At 38.1% G+C, this 27,953-nt stretch overlaps 2 protein-coding genes across 2 annotated transcripts in view; both read right to left on the bottom strand.

The window, feature by feature from the left end:
* Window positions 1–27,953, bottom strand: part of LOC311294934 (uncharacterized protein) — a 453,797-nt gene that overhangs the window by 249,129 nt on the left and 176,715 nt on the right. The window lies entirely within an intron of this gene.
* LOC311295538 (protein NLRC3-like) lies at window positions 637–26,565 on the bottom strand. The gene is made up of 4 exons (XM_084416986.1): window positions 26,485–26,565; window positions 25,259–25,880; window positions 6,418–8,385; window positions 637–2,942 (listed from the first exon to the last, which is right to left on the bottom strand). Exons 2-4 carry the CDS (start codon window positions 25,825–25,827, stop codon window positions 2,666–2,668), a joined length of 2,814 nt encoding a protein of 937 aa, XP_084273112.1. The 5' UTR covers window positions 25,828–25,880; window positions 26,485–26,565; the 3' UTR covers window positions 637–2,665.

Genomic DNA, 27,953 nt, shown 5'->3' with positions numbered 1-27,953 from the left:
GGGGGAAGCACAGGCGAAGCACTGCCACTTGGGCGTGATATCTCTGCGCCCAAGTAGCAGTGCTTCACCTGTGCTTCCCCCTAATATAGTCCCAAGTCAATGGGCCCTATCTTGCACCCAGCGCAATTGACTTTGTACACTGACGCATGTATCATTCCTATTTTGCACCCGCGCAAAGCGGACTTTTCCCTCCACAGATGCACGTCGGTTAACTAGCAAATACACTTGCGCTCCCAGGGGCGGTTCAGCGCAAAGAGGAGGCGTGTTCCGGCACAAACGTTCCCTCATGCTATTTTGCAGGTTTAGAAAACAATTCCGCCAGTGACCAGGAAAAACCTAGTCTAAAGTCAGTGGCGCGTTGCGCATGTTATTCATGCTATTTTAAGGGCGCATGCTTGGCCATAATCAATGTAGCGTGTGCACAACGCGCGTTACAATTTGAAGCTCTCATCTACACAGAAGCAGCCGTTTTCATTTTTGCAAATCAAACATTATTACTAGGAAAAATATTAGGTCTTGTAGGTCTTGATAAGCCTAGGGCTTCTACGTATCCCTTTTCGAACAGTGTGATTATTATGCAAAAAAAAAAAAAATAATAATAATTTTGTTTTTATTGATTTTGTTTTATTTTTATTGATGGATATTTAATGTGTTGCTGTCTTTGGTTTAATTTATTTTTTAATTGTTCGAAATAAAGATTTCATTCATTTATTCATATTAATACACGAGGGAAATCATTGTTGTGTCCATGAAGATGTGAAAATAAAATAGGCATAAATCTAGCTTACACATTTAATCATACGCCCAAATTATCATACGCCTGTTTAACCGAAGCTAATTTGGGTGTGTTTGTTTCTCCATCCCCAATGTCACTTCTCTGTGTTTTACGGCCGTGACGAGGACGTCGGTCTCCTCGGCTGTGAACCGCTCCTGGCGTGCACCTGGCAAAACCGCAGTTATAATAGGAATCCGCTTAGAAAAAACGCGCCTGCTCTTAAAGGGAATGTGAGATGTCGCTCTGATTGGTTTATTTCACGTTACGCCCAAACCACACCTATGAATAATGAAGCTACTTCAGACCAACCCCTTTTAGATTTGCGTCGGGCGCAAGAGTCATTTATCCCGCCGGGAAAATAGCAACAGCGCCGAGACCCGCCCACAAAGTTACTTGCGCTTTGCGCTTTGACACTTGCGTTTCAGATCGTTAAAATAGGGCCCAATATCTGCATAGGAAATCGCCTAGTGTTAATCTGCATCGCTATTTGTACTCTTTGTGAATATGCAGGCCACAAGAAGTAATTAGGTGTTTTTTTTTTTTTTTTTTACTTTTAATATATTACTTTTAGCACGCTTCGGATGTTTGCGTTCATGGAACTTCTTGACCTGCACACGTCCAGTGACGTCCTGTAATAATGTAGGGAACCACTCGTTATACTTAAAGCAGGTAACAGTTCATGTTTTACTTACATAATATACGATTTAGTTTTCATCCAAATAACGTGCTGAGTGAACGATCAGCAATCAAGAGCATTCAACATAAGTGCTCTCTCTCTCTCTCTCTCTCTCTCTCTCTCTCTCGTCAGTTAACGTTAATAATAAGCTACATGCCTTGTTTTATTTTCTTTGCCATTGACATCTGACTTAACAAACTTTCCACTGTTGTCTGTTTAAAGGGATTTGCTCGACCAGCTCGCAGATGCCTCAGTTCACCTCGACAAAGCACTCGCGGCGGCCAGTTTCGTTTTGCAAAATGTACGTGGTATCGGCGAATTTTTATGAGTACGAGTACGAGTATATGAGGACAGTATCGCCCCGATCTCCGATGCCAGTATCGGTATCGGGCCATCCCTAATTCTGGTTGAGTAACAACTGTACTTTTAAGAATTCCTTGTGCACGCCCAAATCACTCTTTGCTATAGTTAACAATCTCACTAATCCACCACAACATGTTATTTCTGGCTCTGCAGTGCTTGTTAATAGCTTTTCTCAATTCTTTTCAGACAAATTGAAGTCAATTGAATCCATTACCAAAGACACCAAAGTGACTCAAATGTTCATTTGATGTAAGCTGATTCAGCTCATTCAACAAACTCTCTCTGCTTTCACTCTGACTACCTCTGCTGCCATAAGTGATCTAATTATGAAGTCTAATTCCACATCCTGCCAGCTTATATCTAATATCTAATTTACCATTCTTAAGCAAAATACTTGAAAAAGTTGTGGCTTCACAACTGAGATCATACTTAGATCCTAATGGTCTAACGGTAATGGTTAGATCCAAATGGTTTCAGTCAGGATTTCGCTCATCTCATAGCACTGAAACTGCTCTTCTTGGGGTGGTTAATGACATTCGTCTGTCCATGGATTCAGGGTTAATAAACAAGTGCTGCATTTGACACAGTCTCCCATTAAATACTCATCTCCCCCTTTTTTGATATAGGTATCACTGGTTCAGCTCTTTCCTGGATCATTTCCTACATCAGCGACAGAAAGTATTCTATCACTATAGGTCACTGCTCCGCTTACAATTACACTTTTTTTTTTTTTTTGTCCACTGTAGGTGGAAGTTCATTTAGTGTTAATGCTCCTAAATTATGGAATTATGGAAGCTAAAAAACATATCTATTTAACATGTACTTATGTATATAAGTGTCTATATGTATCCTTATGTGTTTGCAATGTGTTTGTGGGTGTGTAAATGTATTGTAATGTACAATGTAAAGCGACCTTGAGCTACGGAAAGGCGCTGTATACATAAAACCTCTAAGTACCTCAAAATGTTGAGTTGACAGTTTGGATTCTTCAGTCCAGCACTGATCAGCTTCACTCCTGGATCCTGCAGATCATTGTTACTCAGGTCCAGCTCTCTCAGGGAGTTTGATGACTGTAGAACTGAAGCCAGAACTTCACAGTGCTGATCAGTGAGATTACAGGCTGTTAATCTGAAAAAATAGAGGACTCTTTTAAAAGGTTATGATCAGTCAAGAGCTAATAATGGAGAAGCTTTTGCGTACTGGAGAGACGTTAGAGAGCGGGAAGGCCTGGGTTGCACTTTTATTTTACATTACATGCACTTAAATGTTCTTACAGTGTACTTACTTTAGAAAGTACTTGGTAATATAAGGTAACTGCATCGGTTTAGGTTAGGTTTAGGGGTAGGTTCATGGTTAGTACCTAGTTAGTACCCAGTTATTGTAATTACTATTATAACGTATTAATTAGTTTATGTAATAAGTACATAGTATGTACAAGAGGAAAAGGACTCTAAAATAAAGTGCTACCAAGGCCTGAAAACGGATGCCGAGGTTACTTTGTTTCTGGTTGATAGGCAAATAACACAGTTTTTTTGCTGTTTTAAAGAACCAAGGTATGATGTTGTTGTTGCTGAAGCACAGTCGTTTCATCCATTTTTACTCAAACTGTCTGATGCACCAGCTGTTAGATGTTGCGTGTGTACGGTAACCAGATTTCTCTTGGCGGCATACAAGATGGGATGGACAGGTAACCCCCCCCCCCCCCCCCCCCACACACACACACACACACATACACACAAATAAAAGTATCTATAAAACGAATGTGCTATAAAGGCTACTACTACTACTATCACAACTTCGCTTAAACTTTCACTGAAACTTTGTGTAGCACACTTAAGAAGCATCCACTAGGGGAGGGCAATATGACCAAAAACTTATTTCATGATATGATACATTTTATTTCATGATAATGGTATCCTATAGTTATTTTATTTTTGTTACAAAAAAAAAGAACAAAGCAAATGACAAAAAATAGGACAAATACGATAGTGATACAGATTTTAATAAACTACTGTAGGTTTATTTAACATGTACACATTTATTTAACATCTTCTGTTGTTTGATTGATATTAATTACACAGGCTGCTGTATTCTAGGCTGCTGTCACTTTTAGACTGAATGCTTTAATATACTGACACATATCTGGTTTAAACCCAGCTGTTTATGTTAACTTGAGCCATAATTGACTGTATTTACATGAGATACGTGGCTTATTAAGGCTAAATCTTACTAACTACTTTTGCTAAATGGGTTAACCCTCTGGGGTCTGAGGTGTTTTCTGGGCCCTGGAGGTGTTCTGACATGCTCTGACATTTGTGCTTATTTCTGTTACTTGTGACATTTTCATGGCTAAAGTCTGATTACACTGTATTCAGCACAAACTCTGCTACTATATGTCAGCAGCATATATGTAAAAGTTTGTAGTTTGAAATAATGACGTTTATGCGTGGTTTGTGAAAAAATGTGGTTTGTGCAGACAACTGCAGTGTTTCTGATGAGAGTTTTAGTGAGAGTGCAGAACGTGGTAAGTTCTGTAAGTGATGGCTTAAAAGGGAGCCCTACTGACGATCTAAGTAATAGTTTTGTTTTTCATGCTTCTAGAGGACCAGTGGTTACGTTGACGTTCACACTAAAAGTGATAACTGCATTTAAATGTGGGAGTGAATCCACTAAATGTTTGTTCTGTGAGTCATGAAATTGCGATGATTGACACAGTAACCAACCATAGCAACATTATGGCTTCTAATAATGTTATAAATTTTTTGTTACATTTACACTTTAGTCATACGTTTAAAAAACACATTGCAGAATGTTTCTTTATTAATTTTTTTAATAAGAAGAAGGATCATAAAAACATTGATTCTATTTAGTACTGCCCTAAAAAAGCTTTTTCACATAACAGATGTTCAATAGCCTAGTCCACAAGACAAAATACAAACACAAAATACAAGACAAATTACATAGGCTTGATTTTTAATATGGTGTGTCATTACCTGAATGATCCACAACTGTTTTTTTTGTTTTGTTTTTTTTGTAATGGTTGTTCATGAGTCCCTTGTTTGTCCCAAACAGTTAAACTGCCCAATGGTCTTTAGAAAAAATCCCTCAGTTCCTGCACATTCTTTGCTTTTCCAGAACCTTCTGCAAATATTGACTCCTTACTAGCAGTGACTATGATTGTGAGATCCATTTTTTCACACTGGTGACAACTTTTTTCGAGTATCCTCATAATATAAGAGCAGTCTTATGATGAACGTGAAGAGGTGTGAGAGAATGAGGCGCGTGTGAGATCGGCGTCTCTGTCAGCAGCGGCTGGTCTTAAAGAGACAGCAGCCAATAAAGCTTTCTGTCAGTAAAGTTAATCAAAGAACAAAAAGAAAAACAGAAAAAATTACTCACTGCTCTTGACTAAAGAACATTTTTAGCTTTAATAAGGATTAGTCTAATTTATAATTTATGCAGTGCAGACTGTTTGATAACTGGGCACTGGTAAATATGACATTTATTTTTTACAATTCTATTATTGAGTCAAATAACAAGTTTGCAAAGATGTCAATATTTAATTTTGTAAAAAATACTATTTTAATTTGAAAACAGTGCATTTAGTTGTTGTTGCTAGTTTGAGTCGAGAAATACACATTTCAGCATTATCACTAATCTGTGTGTGCATTTTACTTGAGAACCAAGCAAGTTGACTCATGAAACCATTTATTTATTATATCGCAATTGCATATCGCAATAGCAAGATTGAGCTCAATAATCGCAATATGACATTTTCCCCAAATCCCACACCTGGTGTGTGTGTGTGTGTGTTCCTTTTTGAGAGTGTGGTTGTCAGGTGGGGTAGGGGGGCCCATGAGCTTCAGTGCCCAGGGTCCCCTGGGGGTACTAATCCGGCTCTGATGTCAATAATTAGTTAAAAAACAGATAGTTCTGGACCTTGATTCTGAATGGTTGAGCCGTGTTCTAAGCCGTAGTAAATTACTCTACAAGGACTCAAGCCGCCCAAGCAACATAACGTTTTCAGTGCTCTTATCACGGTTACAGTACCATAGCATTAAGGCCCGGACTAGAAGGCTCAGAGACGGTTTCTGGTCAATCCTGTTCCTGGAGTACCCACAGCACTGCACATTTTCAAATTCAACTCATCAGCTAGTTAGTAAAGACTCCAAGACCTCTAATATGTGTGTTAGATAAGAGAGACATCAAAAATGTACAGTGCTGGGATTGAAAACCACTGACCTAAATCAAGATATTTCTTATTTTAATACATCATCACCGCAACTAGATATATGAGGTAGCCTCATTTTGAAAGTGTGATTTCTAGACCAGGAAAATTCATTTATTTTTCTAAAAATGCTTAATCCTTATCCAGCAAATTATGAAAAATGGAAAAGTCATGTAAATTCATTGGTTGAAAAGATATTCATCTTATAATTACAAATTAAAATAATTATTTTAAATATTTTAATCTGTAGACACTTAAAATTTATGTAAATAAAAAAGTAATTAAAGCGCATTCAGCTAAACTATTAGCCTACATGCGAGGTATTATGTTCATATTTCAAATCAGTTGATATTATGTTAATATTTTCACACTCACAGAGCTTTTCTGCAGTTCCTCAGAGCAGGTAACAGTCTCCTTCGACCCACTTGTGATGATGTGATGGTGTACTTTTTAAGGTCAAACTCATCCATCACCTTTTCTGACATCAAGATCATGTTTGCCAAAGTTGAACATTGCGCAAGAGTAAGGTTTTGGTTACTTGTTCGAGATTGTAAGAATGCCTGCATTTCGTCAACAAGAGAACTATCCTTCATCTCAATCAAGCAGTGACACAGATTCATCCATCTTTCAGGGCTGACATTGTCTTCTGGACTTTCTGTGTTTTCGTGTTTTTTAAGGTTTTGGATTATTTTCTTAATGCTCTTTGGGTTGTTCTTTGTGTGAATCAGCAGATCCTTTAAGAGTCCCTGATTGGACTCCAGTGAGATGCCATGAAGGAATCGAAGGAAAAGATCCAAGTGTCCATTTTTACTCTTCAAGGCTTTATTCATTGCTCCCTTCAGAAACTCATCCAGAGAAACAGTCTTACTTGAGAAAAACTTGAAAGTTCTGGACTTTCCTGTCAGGAACATTTTCATAACTTCACTGTTCTTGTGTAAATAGCAGAGAAACACATACAGTGCTGCAAAAAACTCCTGAAAGCTGAGATGTACAAAGCTGTAAACCTTCCTGTGATAAATCACAGATTCCTCCCTAAAGATCTCAGTGCAAATCCCAGAATACACTGAGGCGTCAGTGACATCTATGCCGCTCTCAATCAGGTCCTCCTCATAGAACATCACATTGCCCTTCATCAGCTGATTGAAAGCCAGTTCAGAAAGTTTCACAATCACGTCTCTGTTGGACTGCAGGAGTTTCTTTGGATCTCTCTCTTCATACTTCTGGTTCCTCATACTAGTTTGAATGAGGAGGAAGTGTATGTACATTTCAGTCAGAGTTTGAGGGATTTCTGCACTGAGATCTTGTTTCAGGATGTTTTGAAGCACAGTGGCTGAGATCCAGCAGAAGACGGGTATGTGACACATGATGTGGAGGCTTCTTGCTCTTCTGATGTGTGAGATGATTCTGCTGGCTTGATCCTCATCACTGATTCTCTTCCTGAAATATTCCTCCTTCTGAGGGTCATTGAATCCCTGAATTTCTGTCACACGGTTGATGTATTCTGAGGGGATCTGATTGGCTGCTGCTGGTCTGGTGGTGATCCAGATGAGAGCAGAGGGAAGCAGATCTCCTTTCATGAGGTTTGACATCAACACACCCACTGATGAAGACTCAGTCACATCAGAAACTTTCTCACTGTCTGAAAACATCAGTGTAATTCTGCTCTCATCCAGACCATCAAAGATGAACACAACTGTACATTCATCATAAATCTTTGAGTCCAGATCTTGAAGTTCAGGATGAAAGTCCAGCAGAAGTCTGTGAAGATTGTACTGATGATCTTTAATCAAGTTCAGCTCTCTAAATGGAAGCACAAACATGAAATCTACATCCTGATTGGCTTTTCCCTCGGCCCAGTCCAGAATGAACTTCTGCACAGAGACGGTTTTTCCGATTCCAGCGATGCCTTTAGTAAGAACAGTCTTGATTTTGTCCTTCTTCTCTCTTCTCTTCTCCTCATATCCTAGTTCAGGTGAAGCATCAAAGATGTCATTGCAGTTGATTGGAGTATCTTGGAGTGTCTTGTAACTTTTCTCCATCTGTAGCACCTCATGTTCTTCATTCACTCCTTCACTCTCTCCCTCTATGATGTACAGCTGTGTGTAAATCCTGTTCAGGAGGGTCTGATTCGCCTGTAGTTTGATTCCCTCAAATAAGCTCTCATACTTGTTCTTCATGCTGGTTTTGTGCTGGTCTTTGACTCTCTGCAGATCATCATGCACTGGCTGGTGAGAATCGAGCTGCAGGGCTGCTTCTGTGTCATGATGACTGATGTGTTTCTGACAGGAGGAGGATGAGCTGGTCTGACAGGACACATCTCTAATCTGGTCAGCTCTCATACCACTGAAAACACATTAAGATGAACAGAAACACAAAAACCTCTGTTAAAATAAATATAAAATCATACTACATGTAGAAACTGACTTCCTAATATCACACATCCATCAATATTCATTAAAAACATGTATTTATTCTGCAATCATATACTATGCATAAAGAGCAAATGGCTCTGAATAGAGAGCGAGATTCCAGAGGCAGCCAGAAAAACATACTCAGTTAATATTAGATTAATACTATTATTAAAACTACAACTGCAGACCTGAGTTCACCTTCACTGCACAACAGTTTGACAGTGTTTAGACCCTCAACATAACAATAATCTCAGACAGCAGCGTTTGATCAATATCATCAACTCTGTCGGCCTGGAGAAGTTTTAGATGCTGCTCTGATCAGACTCTTCACTGATAGCAACATCATTCCTCTGAACCTCAAATAATATTGGCATTAATCAAAATAATTATGCTGTTTTGTGCATATATGACACATACATCTTCTGTTAAGCTGCTTTTAAACAGTTTATATTCCAGAAAGTTCTAAACAAATAAACTGTGGTAACTATTTCGATGGTTCACTTTAGACATTCTACTAACCAGAAGTTACTTTGCAACTACTGTACATGTGAACTACAAATCATTAGAGTATGAGTAGACTGTTTAATATCTGCTAACACTTTATTTTGATGATCCTCAACAGACATTTTACTGACTATAAGCAACTTTACAATTACATGTCAACTTATTCTACTAACCTGAACCCTAACACCTTACCCTAACCTAACAGTCTACTACAGTCTACTAATACTCTAATGAGAGTTAGTTGACATGTAGTTGCGATTTACTTATAGTTAGTAGAACGTCTAAAGGCACTTTTCCACTGCGTGGTTCGACTCGGCACGACTGGGCTCAGCTCGGCTCTCTTTATTTTTGGCTCGGTTTGCTTTTCCACTGCAGTTTAGCACCGCTTCCGTGATCATAGGCGCCGATCTCATGGTCAAGCACCCACAGAAAAATACAAGATACACTGTATTCATTTTAACCAATAAAAAAATCTATTACAGTTTTCAGACAGGATTATCTTCACCTTTTTATAGTTTATTTGAGGCAGTTTCTATGGCGTTATTTTAATGACAAATGTCGAGAGTGCATCCAAGTAATGCGCAAGCACAAATCTCTCGACTCGCAGGCGGATCTCCTTTACTCTCGCACAGAACTGGACACTCGTTCTCAAATATACAGTCTCAGGCTCTCGTCTGCTCTCGCTCAGACATTACGTGTGCATGCTCAAACTCAAAATCTCTACTTGCTCTTTCTCTAGAATGTTCTTCTCTCCTGGATTTAATGTTGCCAGAAGCTTTCAACCATCAGACTTTCACGATTGACTGACGAAATAACACGTGTACCTTTCAATTGTAAAGAAATTACGGATTCGCCTTTATTTCATGAGGTAGCATTTTCAAGCTGATTTTAGTAAACCAGTTCTCAAGTTACTTTATTATTTAATAGTTATTTTTGAGTTAAGTGCTTATTGTAAATAGGTATTTATTGAATATTTTTTTTTAGTGAACAGTTATGGATCATCAGATATCAGCGAGAGCGCGACTCACGACAACACTCATGGAGAGAAAGTGCTTTTGTTTGGTTGGTAACATAGGCATAACTTGCGGGTGGGACATGTCCTCACCACTTTTTGTGTATGGAGTGTGGGCACCGGCAGAAACATAAATCGGTGCCTATGGGTGGGATTATAGACTGATCATTATAGTTGTGCCACCACCTCATCTACTGACCACGAAAGACATTTCTGTTTTCAGGCTCGCTTGGAACCTCAACTGAGGTGGTAATAAAAAAAATACCAGGTACTAGGAACTTTACCCCCCAAAAGTGGGCCGTACTGAGCCGTATCATGCAGTGGAAAAGCGCCATAAAGTGGACCGTCGAAATAAAGTGTAACTATAAACTTGACATGACTTACGCATGTTGCTTACAGTAAAGTAAAATTCTGGGTTCAGTAAAATTGAAGTCCAATTAACATTTGTGAGATAATGTTCAATACCACAAAATGTATTTACACTCTTCACTAATTTCTTTAAAAAAATATTTAAAAAAAACTTAAATTGTAAAGTGCCTCACCGTAACCTCGGTTTTGTTTTTTGCAAAGAAAAAGAGTGACGGATCAAGAGTAATATTTGCTTTATGCTGAAATATAATTGAATATGTTTGGATTTGGTAGACGGTAATTTGTCTGAGAAGTTTGAGATCCTATGATGTTGGTTTTTATGAGTGACAACTTATTATTGAAGCATTTTGCAAATATTTTCCAGTTGCCGTTTCTCCTTTAGTCGAACTGACCTTCCTAGTTCTAAGCTTTAATTTCAGAGGTCATACAGATGATTTCCAGCAGGCATCTGAAAGTTTAACTGTTACGGCCCTCACAAGCACACTCAAACGAGTTTTCCATGTTTTCTTATAGAAAATAAAATAATATACCTGGGTAAAATTTACTAATTAAAAGTTGAGCAGAATAAAATCATTAATGCTGTTCAATGTTTTCAGAGTTTAGTTGGTTTGTTGTTCAATAACAGAACAGTTTACCAGTTATGAAGAGCTCAATTCAGCAACAGTATAAGCAGATCAACAAAAGATAGTGTTGTTTTGAAGTCAGTTCAATGTTCACTCAATTCAGTTCAATAACTGTGTCAATGTTCCAGAGATCATCAAATTCAATTTACCTATAAAGCAGTGTATTGTCGAAGACAATATTGTCATTTTTCAGCTCAATTTACTTCAAGCTTTTGTCACTGCAATTAAAACAATAATTCTATCATTTAGGGCTGTGCAATTAATCACAATTGATTTTTCGACTTCCAACAATTATGAAAACGTGAAACAACTAATCAACGTGAAATGATTATTGTGCCGCTGCCGCATTCGTCCAGCGCACCTTCCTTTCCTTCACAGCGGTGCGCTTTCATTACCCAAGTCAAACTTAACATCCAAATCAGCCAAAAAAGTGAGTGTTGTATAATATTGTCAACTTTTGCTAAACTGCGGGAAGTGCTTGATATTAAACAGTGTTATTAAAAGTGCATTAAGCCGCGTAAGAAACGCTGTTCCCCAAGCGGCCTCCTGTGTGCGCGCTCTGAGACGGGGCGAAACATGCATTAGAAAAGTACACTGTGGCCTTCAGATACTCGCCTAAACGGTCAAATAGCCTACACACAAATATCTCGAAACAGCATTTACACAAGTATCCTCATAAAGAGTCGGTTATGTCTTAGGGGCTGTTTACATGACACCGTTTTCAACTAAAAACTTAAAACTTTTTATGTTTTGGCTGGTCATTTACATGACAACAGTGTTTTGGGTTGCTAAAAATGCACATTTTTGAAAACGGGTTTCAAAGTACACGTTTTTGAAAACTTTCTCCATGTAAACAACAAAAACGCAAATCTTTGAAAATTAGGGTTGGGTACCAAAACCCGGCACCGATATGGAACTGGTACCTAAGTAACCGGTATGTAACCGGACAGAATCAAAAAGCAGATTTTGGTGCCTCATTTCGGTGCCACTTGAATGCCTCAGCTGTCTGATGAAATATTTGCCCTCTGGTTCCCCAAAACGGACACAAGCATCATCACTGCATGTGATCACTAGTTAACCCTTTTGACCCATACGATCATTCACAACGGTGTGATTAGAACGTTTAGATCGCGTGATCATCAACTTCTAAATTCAAATCTGCGTTTGCGTGTTGGCTGGCGCTGAGCCAGAGACGGATGCTCTCAGCGCTGTTATATAGCCTGTCACAACTATTCTGGGTTTTCAACCACTTAAGGTTTATTTTTGGTTTCAGACATTCAAATACACATAATTATTAGCAAAACAACATTTAGGCTGTAGTTTGTAAAATACAAATTGATGCTATGGAAGCAGCAATAACAATCATTTAAATTATAAATTGATGACGTGTTTAGATACACTTTGTGTTGGTAACTATAAAATTTACTCTATTCTTCTCACACTTCACCAGCCACTTTAAAGTATTTCTGGAGAAGTGGATGAATTGATGTGTTGACAGATAAAATTCTCTGAATTGCGGTGCTTAGCCTACTAACATTGTGCATTATAGATCAACTAACATGAATGATCATTATAAAGGTTTCTTAAATGACAAACCAAATTCACTTATGTATTTAAGAATAAAAATATCAGCCAAAGACTGATTGACATGTAACACAACCAATCGTAGTTTGTTTTGTTCCGCGTCATGTTTAGTGTGAAAATGTGAAGTCGACGTCCCTACAATAACAGACCAACGTCCATCTAATAAATGAATCATTCAAGAACGTTGTGCAAGTTTACTGCAACAATAGAGCCGCGAACTTCACATACTTTTCAAATCCAGCCTTCAGTTGATCCTGATAAGAGCTCTTTGTCACAGTTGTAAATGGCGGCATTCTTCTTCGAAGATGGGTTCACGTAACGGCATTTAAGGTGATGCGTTCTAAAATAACGCTCACCTTGTGCAGGACATGCAATACGTACGGAGAGGTGTATTTTGCCAGAGAAGGCAAAAAATGTGAAAAGAACTGCTGAAATTTAAAGCTGGTTCGTAGCATATCAAGAATACAGACTACTTTGCTGTTATTAGCACTGTAGTTTATTTAGTGTTAAATTATTGTATTTGGCTTAGGTTTTATTGTGAATTTATGATGTAAATTTGTTGTTTTGTATTTAGACTACTTATATTTATATATACACTTTAAATTGTAATATATTCAATTTTAAGATTTTTTTTTTTTTCAATAAAAAAGCAGTTTTTTAATGTCATTCAGCATCGTTTTGAGGCTTTTTTTTTAAAGTATCGGTTCAGGCACCGTTTAGGCACCAGTACCATTTGAAAAGTATCGATTTGGCACCGGTATAGAAAAAAAACCCAAATGATACCCAACCAACCCTACTGAAAATGATGAATGAATGAATGAATGAGGCATTTATATAGCGCTTTGATATACTACTGTACACCCAAAGCGCTTTACAACTATATCAGGGGATCTCTCCTCAACCACCGTTTGATGACTTAATGCACATGTGTAGGCTATTACATTATGTATAGTGTTTCATCGCCATCTAATGGTCTGGCAGCAGAATACAGCGTTTTTAGTCGTTCTCGCGGATCCGTGTGAATGGCGGTCGTCTTGACAATGATGTCGTCTGTACGCGGAAAACTCAAAGGAAAAACTTCTGTTTTAAGCATATTGTTTTCGTGTACATGTACCCTTAAGTAAACTGAAAACACTGAGAAAGAGCGCGTGTGTAACAGTATATTGGATCCGTGCAGTTCTTAAAGTGAAAAACGTTAAAGTCTTTAACTTCCGGGTGGCAGAACGCGAGCGGCTTCCACTGACTAACTGAAGAGATCCAGCCGGCGACTGCAACAGTTACATATAGTCAGGGGGCCAAAACTGATATTAAAACTTTGTTGGACACTTTTTGGTACAAGTATACAACCTATCCAGTATTAATATTTAACCCCTCAACATGTGTTCTAGCCAGGTTGTCAGCTTAGAAAATGTTTTTTTGTCCATTTTAACACTATATTCTTAAAAGTGGTAAAAGCGGATTTTTTTCCCAAAGTGCTTCCATTTTCTTCCATGTTACCCATTGTAATTGTGGGCAAATGTGCAATATAATCCAACTTATGTGCAAGTATGATCATTAAACATTAATAATCAATAAATACCACAAGAGTATCACACCACAAGGGGCACTGTTGTGTCAGCACAGCTGTGATTTGGCAGCAGATCCAGAGAAGATGATCACAGCAGGTGTCAACAGTACAGTCTGAACAAAACTTTATAAAGGAGTGAATCACACAATCACACAACAGATTAACTTGATCTATTTGTCTACACAAACATTTACCTCAAGATTCTACCATCAAATGTTGCCAGAAACAGGTAAGCTAAACTGTTTTCCAACTAGCTATATACTTACCAGACATACACTCACCTAAAGGATTATTAGGAACACCATACTAATACTGTGTTTGACCCTCTTTCGCCTTCAGAACTGCCTTAATTCTACGTGGCATTGATTCAACAAGGTGCTGAAAGCATTCTTTAGAAATGTTGGCCCATATTGAAAGGATAGCATCTTGCAGTTGATGGAGATTTGTGGGATGCACATCCAGGGCACGAAGCTCCCGTTCCACCACATCCCAAAGATGCTCTATTGGGTTGAGATCTGGTGACTGTGGGGGCCATTTTAGTACAGTGAACTCATTGTCATGTTCAAGAAACCAATTTGAAGTGATTCGAGCTTTGTGACATGGTGCATTATCCTGCTGGAAGTAGCCATCAGAGGATGGGTACATGGTGGTCATAATGGGATGGACATGGTCAGAAACAATGCTCAGGTAGGCCGTGGCATTTAAACGATGCCCAATTGGCACTAAGGGGCCTAAAGTGTGCCAAGAAAACATCCCCCACACCATTACACCACCACCACCAGCCTGCACTGCACAGTGGTAACAAGGCATGATAGATCCATGTTCTCATTCTGTTTACGCCAAATTTTGACTCTACCATCTGAATGTCTCAACAGAAATCGAGACTCATCAGACCAGGCAACATTTTTCCAGTCTTCAACTGTCCAATTTTGGTGAGCTCATGCAAATTGTAGCCTCTTTTTCCTATTTGTAGTGGAGATGAGTGGTACCCGGTGGGGTCTTCTGCTGTTGTAGCCCATCTACCTCAAGGTTGTGCGTGTTGTGGCTTCACAAATGCTTTGCTGCATACCTCGGTTGTAACGAGTGGTTATTTCAGTCAAAGTTGCTCTTCTATCAGCTTGAATCAGTCGGCCCATTCTCCTCTGACCTCTAGCATCAACAAGGCATTTTCGCCCACAGGACTGCCGCATACTGGATGTTTTTCCCTTTTCACACCATTCTTTGTAAACCCTAGAAATGGTTGTGTGTGAAAATCCTAGTAACTGAGCAGATTGTGAAATACTCAGACCGGCCCGTCTGGCACCAACAACCATGCCACACTCAAAATTGCTTAAATCACCTTTCTTTCCCATTCTGACATTCAGTTTGGAGTTCAGGAGATTGTCTTGACCAGGACCACACCCCTAAATGCATTGAAGCAACTGCCATGTGATTGGTTGATTAGATAATTGCATTAATGAGAAATTTAACAGGTGTTGAACAGGTGTTGAACAGGTGTTGAACAGGTTATAATCCTTTAGGTGAGTGTATAGCTAGGCTAATTTACTTTCATAATTACTAGCTTACTTACTAATAGGTAAATTAAGTTTTGTGCAGATGTGTAATGGAAATATTATGTTTTTAATTTATTTGCTGCACAGCAGCCTATTTTACAGTCTGCTATATCTAAAAGTGTTAATAATTTTGTTAGATAGCAAAGCCCTCAGCTTATGTCATAGGACATTGTAGTGATCCATTCAGAAACCAATCAGACTAGTGTAGTGAAAAATTTCTTTGCCTTCAGATGAGATAACATGGATCCAGAGGGAGCTGTAAGCCTAGCGTCCAAAGAAAAACAAATAGGAAGAGATATTGATTGGGAAAAATGTTTCATTTGTCAAGACAAATATGGAAAATACAGCCAAGATAAAGCCCTTTGATTGAAGTGATTTTTCAGGAAGTGGTGTCTTTGTGCTCTTTCTGGAGATTATTGTAGTATAATATTGTGCAATATTTTTGCAATATAATAGACACACACATTATTTGCATTGCGCTTAGCTTGACCTTGCTTATTCAATCCATTCAGTCTCAAAGGGATGGGACTGACAACCTGAGAGCCAACCTCTGCCAACCTGAGAGCCACTGCTTTGATCGGGAAAAACATACCTTTGCCATACGACTATTACATAGTTATTACTACTAACTAGTTACTAACCCTTAACCCTAAAGAAGTGAGAGAGCAGTTTTGTTAGGATGGAATTAATAACTATAGTGATATTTGAATTAAATATAATTTGTGTTACAACCTGGTACACTAATTAAGTCAAAAAGCACTATAGACCATCATCTACAGTTCTAAATTTCCGCCTTGACATTAAAGTATTATAACTTGTGCAGCATTGCACTGTATCTCCCTACAAGCTTTAAACTTGGCTTGACTCATTCCCATAGATATGGGTACTGATTGATAGAGGTTTTGGGATACTAGGTTATGTTTCCAAGCTGATATTCACTTTGAAAACTGGTTCTCTTTAGGCGGAGATTGTTTTTTTCATGTTCTAGTTCTGTTGTCTCTTACACTGTACAATAAATGTTCATTCTGACACTTCAGCAGACATCCCATGAGTGTTGGCTTTCATTTGATACCATGTTTATGAATATGGTCCTTGTGGTTGTGGAGATATTCAACATTTACTGTTGGCATGTCATGTTGAGCAGGAAACCAAAAAATTGGCCTGAAATTGCTTGTACAAGTCACAAAAAAAAAAAAATCAGCTTGACAACCACCCTAATATCTTACCTATGGGTGTCTTCTAACTAAAAAAATAGGGTGACAGCTTGTACCAAAACATGTCCGCAAAAGTCTTAACGGAAGCCCTTTTCAGAATTGGCCCCCTGACTAATAGTTAAAAACATTGTTTTTGATCAAAGTTGAAACGATGACGAAAACGTGTTGTGTTTGGGGTTGCGCTGCCAGATATACAGCAAAAGGTGTAGGGTTTTATTGATTTTCTGTGGGTGAGGAGGTTATAGCGACTGACCGTGAGACTCACGCAATTGTATGAGGCGCCACGTAGGATTTAAATCAAACTTCGCTTATACATAACACACGTGCATATACACCTATAAATTACCCGCATATACATGTAGGCTATATTGGATGTTCAAAATACATATGAAATACACGTGCACACTAATATGAAATGCATGCCAATGTTAATGAATGCATATACACTTGTGAATATTGCATATAAACTTGACGCACGCATACACCTATAAATACTCGCATAGCCTGCCCTACACAACTAAAGCATGCATCCACGTTTTATTTTGTATGCGCGAGTGTTTTATGGATGTGTATGCGCATCGGGTTTATATGTATGTGCGAGTGTAGGTGTGTCTGCGTGCTGCGAGTGTGTATGTATGTGCGAGACGAGTGTTTATTGGTGTATATGCATGGAAGTTTATAAGTATTTATAGGTGTATGCGTGCGTCAAGTTTATATGTAGCTTATATGCAAGTTATTCACAAGCATTCATTACTAACATAATATGTATTGGTATGGATTTCATATTAGTGTGCACGAGTATTTCATATATGTATTTTGAACATCCAATAAATGTATATGCGAGTAATTTATAATTGTATTGTGTTATGTATGTATTGATAAGCGAAGTTTGATTTAAATCCTACGTGGCGCCTCATACAATTGTCACTTTTCACACGCTCTCACTACACATCCATTTTCTCACGCAACTTACCTAAATGTATATTCTTCATACATAATATCGACCAATCAGTGTTTTTCAACCGCGCAAAGGTCGATATAACAGCTGGAGAAGAATTGTCACATAACATTTACCTCAGGAAAGCCATTTAATGAACATGATATATAGCACGTTATTTTGGCTAGAAAAAAGAGCTAGAGATTATTTTGCTAATTATGTGTAGGCCTACTATATTACATATTTATTATATTTTTTACTTATATCATTAAACACAGTTGTTATTATGATAAAAAAATGCATTATATTTAATTATTTTGTTTTACTTTTATTACATTTTTACTGTCGACGGTGGGTCTCCCTTCCAAGCAATTTACTAGCGTTGTCATAGGAACGCTTTGGCTTTTGCCACCCGGAAGAACGTCTATTACTGTTGTGACGTCATGGTGAATTGTCGTATACAGGAGTGTTATTTTATATTTGATTACTTTATTCAATTTCTGTTTTAGGCTTTTACTTATCTGAATACCACAGTTAGCACATCTTCTTGTAAAACCTAAAGCAGTGCTTTTTAATTTGTATTTTTGTTCTGTTGTATTTTTTTTTGTCGGTTTTGATTATAATTTAGTTTCTTTGTTCTTATTGTATTGCTGAATGATTACTTGTCTTCTGTAACTGTTTTGAGGACTTTTTACTTACATCAGTGTTTCTCAAACTTTTTCAGCGCGAGTTCCTCTTTGTGTAGGTGCATCGCTTCAGGCCCCCAAAGACCATTCATGACACAAAACATACAAACTTCAATCAAACTTACAATTATAATTAAAGCAAATTAAATTATATAATCCTTGAACAGGATATATATATTATATTATATTTCCCCACAAAGATAAAATGTTTGGCCATATGGTTTAATTATAGTTTATGGGCTCTCGCGTACGTACCGCTCTCACTCGGCACAAATCCAAACGTTTCCATTGTCGCGATGTAACATTTGGTTGCTAACCTATAATTTCTTTTGTAAACAAGGCTTTGTACTTCACTCGTGTCCTGATATCCAGGTAAAACAGCGTTCACGGGCACAAAAATGTGTTTTGTTTTACCTCTGCCGATGGTACTCAGTTATCACACTGACCGACACAGCCCTTAACAAAAGTGGATCATTTTGAACATAGGCTAATTTACTATTCACTGTAAATGCAGATAAATATCAAACATTAAATTTACATATTTTTAATTAAATTAATGTTCTAGAACTTCTGTGCCTCCCACAGTCTGAGAAACCACTGACTTACAATAATTAACATTGTATTAGTTTTTGCTGAAGTATTGATAATTGTGAAATTTCACTGACATTTAAAATGACTCATATCATGAAATAAGACTTTGATCATATCACCCACCTATAATCGTGTTAAATAATCGTGATTTCAATATTGAGCAAAATAATCGTGATTATGATTTTTGTAATCAAGCAGCCCTAGAAATACAATTACCGTCTAGAAACCCTCTGCACACAAAAGTATCATTTCTAAATTATAATTATGAACAGAGCATTAAATCTACAGTATGTATTAAAGTAAAATAGTGTAACATTAAACGCAAATTTATTAACGGTGAATTAGTCAATTCATTGTTATAAGATGACTTTCAATTAGGGATGGCGAAAACTAAAAAATTTCTTGACCGACCACCGAGCCTCAAACCGGTTAACCGATTAGTTTAAAATATAGGGCTGTGCGCATGAGCAATAGTCACATCGCCGGAACATGCGATGTGAAGGGTATAGCACCCATGGTGTATTAAGAGAATGATATTTCGTACTAAAAAGAAAGTCAAAATCAGCTATTTGGGACTATTTCGTCTACAAAAAGGAGGATGTTGACTGGAGTGTTATAAAGTTGTGGATGGTTGTCTTTTTTAAAAAGTCTTTTGTCTTTTATTTTTCGTGTTCGCATTTATGAGGAAAAAACAATGTTATGTGACAGTTCTCCATTACGGACGCGACCGCTCAAAGCGGCACTAAAAGACTGCTTTAAAACTTTCACAGAGACCTCAAACAGAAAGCACAAAGCCTTTCTTTAAAACGAATTTCGTTTTGTATTAATTGTATCTTAATTTTAATCAGCGTTTCATTATCCAATTTTCTCGATTTAATAAAAACAAAGTAAATACAGCAGATAGATATCACGACACGGAGGCGCCAGCGCCTGAACTGGAGCTAACGTCCCAGCAAACACAGAACGTTGGCACAACGTAGCCAACCTTCTAACAAGGTTTTAACAACATGGCCAAAAGGTTGCTATAACTACGTTGTGTAGTGAAGGTTGTTACAGCGTTGTCACAATGTTGACATTAAATCACCGTTCAGGGCCATTGCTTAAGGTTGTGCCTAGGGTGTCTGGACAACCACTGGACTACATAATGTACTCGTCACTGCCCTGAAGCGGGAAAATCAGCCTTTTAAATTCCAACCACCTGTTGTTGGGCTCATTGTGTTCTCATTCATCATCGAGCAAGGATACGTGAGTATTGCGTTTAGCCTACCTCAGCTATCAAACACAACCTACAACTTTAATTTCTAATGTGATTAATGTAGCATCGCTCGCACTGTTTAGTTTTTCATTTGATTGTTCTGCTATTTAGTCTCATTCGTTTCTTTGCTCCTCTGGATTTGTGGATGTTTCCCAGGTGACACCGGCTTTCTGCCACTGTCCGCCATACATACAGATTTTGTTCATTAAATGTTCTGATCTGCCTTTGCTTTTTATGTTTTATTTATTATACTTAAAATAAATTATTCGTTTATTTCTTTTTTTTCACAAATGTATGACTTTTGGAAGTGTAATTTGATTATATGTAGTTTTAATAAAGTTGAATTAACGAAACCTTCTGTCATTTTTACTCTTCAAAGTGTAGGCTACACTTGCAGGTGTTGATAGCCCCATTAAATAATAATAATATAGATAAACAATAAACGATAAAAAGTATATAATTATCTAACAAAATACACCATATAAAAATACTGTCAGAACGTCGTCTCTCAGTTGCTGAATGTCGCGCAATAACGTTGCTACAGCCCTGTCACCGTGTCACGTCTTACAATTCTACGTTGTTACAATGTTGCGAGCACGTAGACAACGACGTTGCCATAGCAGAAATGCAACGTGCCAGAGACGTTGCCACAACGTAAATGTGTTTGCAGGGGTTAAGCTATCATCCATGAACCGAAACTCAACGTATAATGTAGCTTACTCGTCTCACACACCTAAAAAAACAGAAATATATCTATTATCTACAGAAATCTCTACTTTTAAACAGAACCATTCAAAACAAAATAAACGATTTAATCCGTGAAATGTGTATTTCTCTCCGGCGCGTTCACTACTGCGAAGATCGCGAGTCAGATTTCATCTTTGCAGCCAACACAGAAAATACTTGTTTATTAATAGATAATTAAAATGTCTCATCGCAATATTTTACATATTCATAATCATTACTTTTGCTGGTTCTTTGTGACAGCTTTTAGGTGCCGTTTACATGAATGCGTCACTGCACCAGCACCGAAAACAGAGAGAGAGAGAGAGAGAGAGAGAGAGAGAGAGAGAGAATAAGATTTTTTTTAACTTATTTTGAGGTATGAACAAACAAACATCTGTTAAGAGCGCCGCCACGTTGGATTGCGTAGAACGTTCACCGAATTCTGACAGAAATATGTTCTAATTTTGGAATAAAATATTAAGTGACCTTTTTGTCACTTGTAATGAAGCTTGCTTATTAGTTATTAATATCATGGAATGGTAATTATTGACTTTAGCCTGGATTGATCATGGCTCGCAATATAGGCTATATCGTTTGGAAAAAAATATCGAAATGTAGGCTAATTTTTTCCCAATATCTAATATTTTCCCAATACTGTACAATATCGTGCCTGCAATTTCGCAACTCTGTCGCATCTCTCCGCCGCTCTGCCTCCCTCTTTGGCTACCTTTCTCACCCGAAGAGGCTTGCGGCGGGTGTCGAGTTTTAAGGTGATAGCCTACATCATAGATGATGTGTTAGCCTACTATTGTATTTAAGCACTGTATCACACAAGTTGCAACTTACATCTGTGTCATTCTTTTTGGTGAAATGGTCCCACACACTTCTTTGCACGCTTCATCCTGTCGTCTGCCCTGGCTCTAACCTCGAGTGTTTTAGCCTGTAGCCTTTACTTTTCGCAAATCTTGTGAGCGCGCGAACCCAAACGCTGTGACCTCGCGCCAAATGTTTTTATTGGGTTATTAAGTAAAAACAGATGAGTTATGAAAAACTGAGTGTGAGGGATTTGTTCACTTCACACAAAAAGATCTTGGAATGAGATGGCTAACTGTAGTAGAGTAAAGTCCACTGTCTATAATAGCCTAATTTAGAGATCACTTTTTTTTTCTTTTTTTTTTTAACCGACTACCGACAACTTTGACCGGTTAACGTTGATACGGTCAACCATCGGTCAAACGGTCATCGGTTAACATCCCTACTTTCAATGTTGTTTCTTTTTGTCAGTTATATACATATATATATATATATATATATACAGGGCTTGACATTAACACCCGCCAACCCGCCAAATGCGGGTGGATTTTGCTCTTGGCGGGTAAAATAGTCACTCCAACTAGCCACTTTGGCGGGTTTAATAATTGTAGTCTTTTCAAAAGGCATCTGAAATAAGTGTGACACTACAACTCCCATGAGTATTAGGGCTGTCAACGAATATTCTAAATTCGAATATATATTCGAATAGTTTTAAAAAACAGAATTTCGAAGGTTAAAATGAATATTCGAATGTGGAAAAACGCCCGCGGTAGCAGAGGCGCAGCTGTCTGCTTTGCGAGTGGGCGCGCTGCCTGAGGTATCAGGGACAGGTAACAGGAAGAAGCGTTGACACATTAAACAGAAACATTACTATAGTGTGGGCTACTGCACTGACTGAATAGATATTGCATGAATAAGGTAGGTTAGATACAGCAGTTTCATGCACTGCAGGCTTCCACTGGTTTGATTATTTACCGTTTCATGTCAAGGAAAAGTTCCATGTTTACCACAGCACAGCTCGCTCGGAGCGTTCAATGTCGGTTCTATATACTGTAAAACTTCAATTAATGTGAATAATATTTGTTTCAATCACTGAATGAAGCCTGCTATATAAGAGTCTATATAAGATAATATATAACTTAAATTGCTTGCACAAAACTCTTGATCAGCACTCAACATTTGCTTTGTTGTTGTTCATTTAAACCGTTGTGCGCAGAGAGCGTGACGCCTCATTCGCGCCGCAAGACCTCCAGACGCGCGTAAACGCGTCTTTACATTGAAATCACTCGCGCCAGACGCTCTATTTGGTGTGAACGCAGCATGAGCGTGAGGGCAAGAGAGAGAGAGTGCCTACGAGTGAGCGAGAGTGAGGTCTGCGGTCTTGGCCATTACCCCCAATTTCCACCGGCTGCGTTACGGCTCCGTCACGGCGGCGGAGTCAATAGGTTTCCATTAAAGTCAATGAGTGTATTTCCACTGAATGCGGTACAGCTGCGTTCCGACTCCGGCGATCCGCAGCCCTCCGGAGCAGATACGCAGAGCTTCTATTTTTGCCGGATGCCGGAGAGCTCCGCAGCAATTGAGCACTTATATCGCGCGATCATACGTGAATTCGCGAGATCTCGTGGGTCCTCGTGACTTCAGCTGTCAGTCATGACCGCAGCCGTTCCGCAACAAATCCGGACCTGGTGGGTATTGACGGACGACGGAACACGGAGCTGTCACGCAGCGGAGCCGTTCCGCAGCCGTTCCGCATCCGGTGGAAATTGGGGGTTAGTTTATTTACTTGTTTTTGTGTAGGTAATACGTTGTCAAATATGTTTAAACTTAAATAAACTACCTATACAAGTAGTTATGTCTCTTTGTATAATTTGTCCTGTTATTGACGTAATGCGCGTCATTGACAAAATATATATATGGCAACATATAATAGGCTACATAATACATGGTTTTATTTTTAAAAAGGAGCTTTACACACAACCTTATCAGAGCTAATGATAATGACCTGTATTGTTATATATTTATGTAGTCTTGATTTGGGTGTGTACAGTGGTTTTACATTTAAAAGGGTTGTAAATCTATTTCAAGTAAATTTTTAGCACGCCATAGTCAACTTTTATCAGGTAATTTCACAACAACAAAAATGTGGCTAGTAAAAATGTTGTGTGGCTAGTAGCTTTGGAAAACCACTAGCCACATTGGCTAGTGAGCAAAAAAGTTAATGTCAAGCCCTGTATATATATATATATATATATATATATATATATATATATATATATATAGGCCTATATATATATATATATATATTATTTTTTTTTAGGAGTAAGAATCATAACTACTAGCCTATTTTTTGTCTGTATGCGTGTTATTAACAGTTTTTAGAGGTGATGAACCAATATAATATACAGGTGCTGGTCATAAAATTAGAATATCATCAAAAAGTTGATTTATTTCAAGAATTCAACTTAACAGGTGAAACTAATATATAGACTCATTACATGCAAAGTGAGATATTTCAAGCCTTTATTTGTTATAATTTTGATGCTTATGGTTTACAGCTTATGAAACCCACGAAATCAAAATCCCAGAAAATTTGAATATTACATGAAATCACACAGTAATTACACAGTGATACCATGGTCATTGAACCAGGTTTTGGTTCTTTTGGCAGTGTGGGCAGGTGCAAATCCTGCTGGAAAATGAAGTCAGCATCTCCATAAAGCTTGTCTGCTGAAGGAAGCATGAAGTGCTCTGGAAATGTCCTGGTAGACGGCTGCGTTGAGTGGACAGCACAGTGGACCAACACCAGCCGATGACCAACACAGACTGTGGAAACTTCACACTGGACTTCAAGCATCTTGGATTGTGTGCCTCTCCATTCTTCCTCCAGACTCTGGGACCTTGGTTTCCAAATGAGATGCAAAATTTGCTCTCATCAGAAAAGAGGACTTTGGTCCACTGTGCTTTATTAAATCCAGAGTCAACGCAGCCGTCTACCAGGACATTTCCAGAGCACTTCATGCTTCCTTCATTTTCCAGCAGGATTTGCACCTGCCCACACTGCCAAAAGAACCAAAACCTGGTTCAATGACCATGGTATCACTGTGTAATTACTGTGTGAATTCATGTAATATTCTAATTTTCTGGGATTTAGATTTTGTGGGTTTTATGAGCTGTAAGCCATAATCATCAAAATTATAACAAATAAAGGCTTGAAATATCTCACTTTGCATGTAATGAGTCTATATAATACATTAGTTTCACCTGTTAAGTTGAATTCTTTAAATAAATCAACTTTTTGATGATATTCTAATTTTATGACCAGCACCTGTATTGACTGCCCAGACAGCCCTGAGCTTCATGATACTCACACAGGGTCAGAGGTCACAGCATAGTTGTTACTCTTCATAGACACACAGCTGGATACTGGAGATGGTCCATCACTGAGATATGGGGGCTCAGGCATGGATCTGTTACTCTTCATGGACACACAGCTGGATCCTGAAGATGGTCCATCACTGAGATATGGGGGCTCAGGCATGGATCTGTTACTCTTCATGGACACACAGCTGGATCCTGAAGATGGTCCATCACTGAGACATGGGGGCTCAGGCATGGATCTGTTACTCTTCATAGACACACAGCTGGATCCTGAAGATGGTCCATCACTGAGACATGGGGGCTCAGGCATGGATCTGTTACTCTTCATGGACACACAGCTGGATCCTGAAGATGGTCCATCACTGAGACATGGGGGCTCAGGCATGGATCTGTTACTCTTCATGGACACACAGCTGGATCCTGAAGATGGTCCATCACTGAGACATGGGGGCTCAGGCATGGATCTGTTACTCTTTATAGACACACAGCTGGATACTGGAGATGCTGCTCTCTGAGTGTGAACAGACGCCTCCTCCTCTCTCTCCTCACACACACTCATTTTACAGGTCCGTTTCTCCTCTTCCTCCTTGATGTGAAACTTTATTTAAAGGCCTGTATGTGGACACAGAGGACATGCACAAAACACAATTTAATTTTTACACGTTTTATTTAAATGGCATTTAATTCATTTTAACTTAACGTCCAACAGTCTTTTCCAGTTAATAGTGTGTATTTTAGAGCAACATGTCGGCCACACTTTCAAACACAGCAGCCTCGTTTAAACACGGGATTCACCTTCACTTTAATGACACTGCTGAACTCTTGCAGGTGTTTTTCACAATCCGTTTTTTCGTCTCGCAATAAGCAAATATGATGTTATTGTTATGTGTTTATCCTATGGCCACACTTTCTTTCCCCAGTATTACTGCACTGAACACACATTACAATATTATAAAAAATAATTAAATACATATTTAAAGTCAACCGAAGATTTCAACATTAAAATAATATTCTCCTGTTAAAGGAAAAAGTAAGTGCAAGTTTAACCATTTTCGGCCATTTTATAAGTGTTACAGTTGACATGTCGTCAAGTAGGCCTAGATAACGAAAGTACTTCAACTTTATCATGTATTTGAGTTTGAGTTCGTCATAATGTCTGTTTAGACGCAATTTTACTCTATCGATATTACAGCTATGAAAAGTTTAACGAACTTACTGTCACATGTGAAGCGATTGCTGATTTTCTATCTTCCGAAATGGCGTCTTTACAATCATCGACAGCTTTCGGTTTCACTGTGAGACAGGTAAATGTCACAGGTAAACATCCAGCAGCTCCTCCTCGAATGGACTATTTTCACACTTCCGGGTTTGAAACGAGGAAATAAATTACAGCAGGGCCATATAAATGCGAGACCATAATACACAAACAAAAATGCTACAATTTAGAATTTTGCTAACTATTTACCAAACTACTACTTTTGAACATTCTGTTGATTAAGTAAATTTGCAACTCCTTATAATTTATTAGAGTAGACAGTCTGCTAATATCTGCTAACACTTTATTGTGATGGTTCTCCAACATACATTCTATATAGGCTATAAATGGGGAATAAAAAAAATAGAATGGAATAAATAAATAAATAAATAAATAAATAAATAAATAAATAAATAAATAAATAAATAAATAAATAAACTCTTTTAAATAAAAAAGAGTCAAAGAGTTTCTAATTATCTAGCGTCTTCTGTCAACAAAACCATAAAGTTTGGTATTAGTAAACGTGCATTTGAAATGGTTCATGTAAAAATTGTAAACCTTCATGTATGGATATTGTGGTGGGAGGAGCAACAGATCAGAGACAGTGAGTGTGGCGTCAGTCCGGAGACATAACATAAAATTTAACACATTTGGGAATAAAGTGTCCATGTTTCCAAAATAAATCAAGTTGTCAATGACGTCCAGCTCCTCCTCTCTGGACGTCTGATGGGGTGGTGCAGAAATGACATAATTCTTTAGGCCAAAACGCTTCCCAAAGTCAATGGGTTTTTTAAATGGGATTTTGGTTAAATGGCTGAAATAAGGTCAGTGGTGAACACAAGCTCAAGACACTTTCACGTTTTATTCTATGACATAAAGTACATCACTATTACCCCACTCCTGAGATTTATATTAAGCTGTTAAATGTCTTGTTGCTAACAAGTGGCTAAATGTGACTGTACAGAGTCTGTCGAGGAGATTAAACGTCATCACGCTGAACAGGTAAACTCAGTAGCCTTATAGCCTGCATTGATCAAAGTTAATTTACTGCTGCCTTTTGTGCCTATTAAAGCCACCATACATTTAAAGAGAACATTAAAAAGAAACATACATTAAAAAGAAACGCTTTAAAGACTCTCACCGTCAAGACGTGATGGCAGCATTTATCAAAATGTATTAAAAATATTCTGAACTAAGTACGTCGCCTTAGAAGATGCAGGCCCTGTCTGGTCAGGACTATGAAGAATGACAGAGATGCTTTTTCTTTGCCCTGCATGTCTTCTGTGGTTTCAAAAAGTGGTGGGGACATCACATCCTGAGCAAAAGTGAATGAATCTATTTCATTTAACTGAATAATCCTGTGTGGTATTTTTTATTTCTTAAGGTTGTAATGGTGGTGCAGTCATTAACTTCATCAAGACATCAAGCAG

The sequence above is a fragment of the Rutilus rutilus genome (assembly GCF_951802725.1).
Source record: "Rutilus rutilus genome assembly, chromosome: 1".
Classification (NCBI taxonomy): Eukaryota; Metazoa; Chordata; class Actinopteri; order Cypriniformes; family Leuciscidae; genus Rutilus; species Rutilus rutilus.
This window is presented reverse-complemented; position numbering and strand designations above follow the sequence as displayed.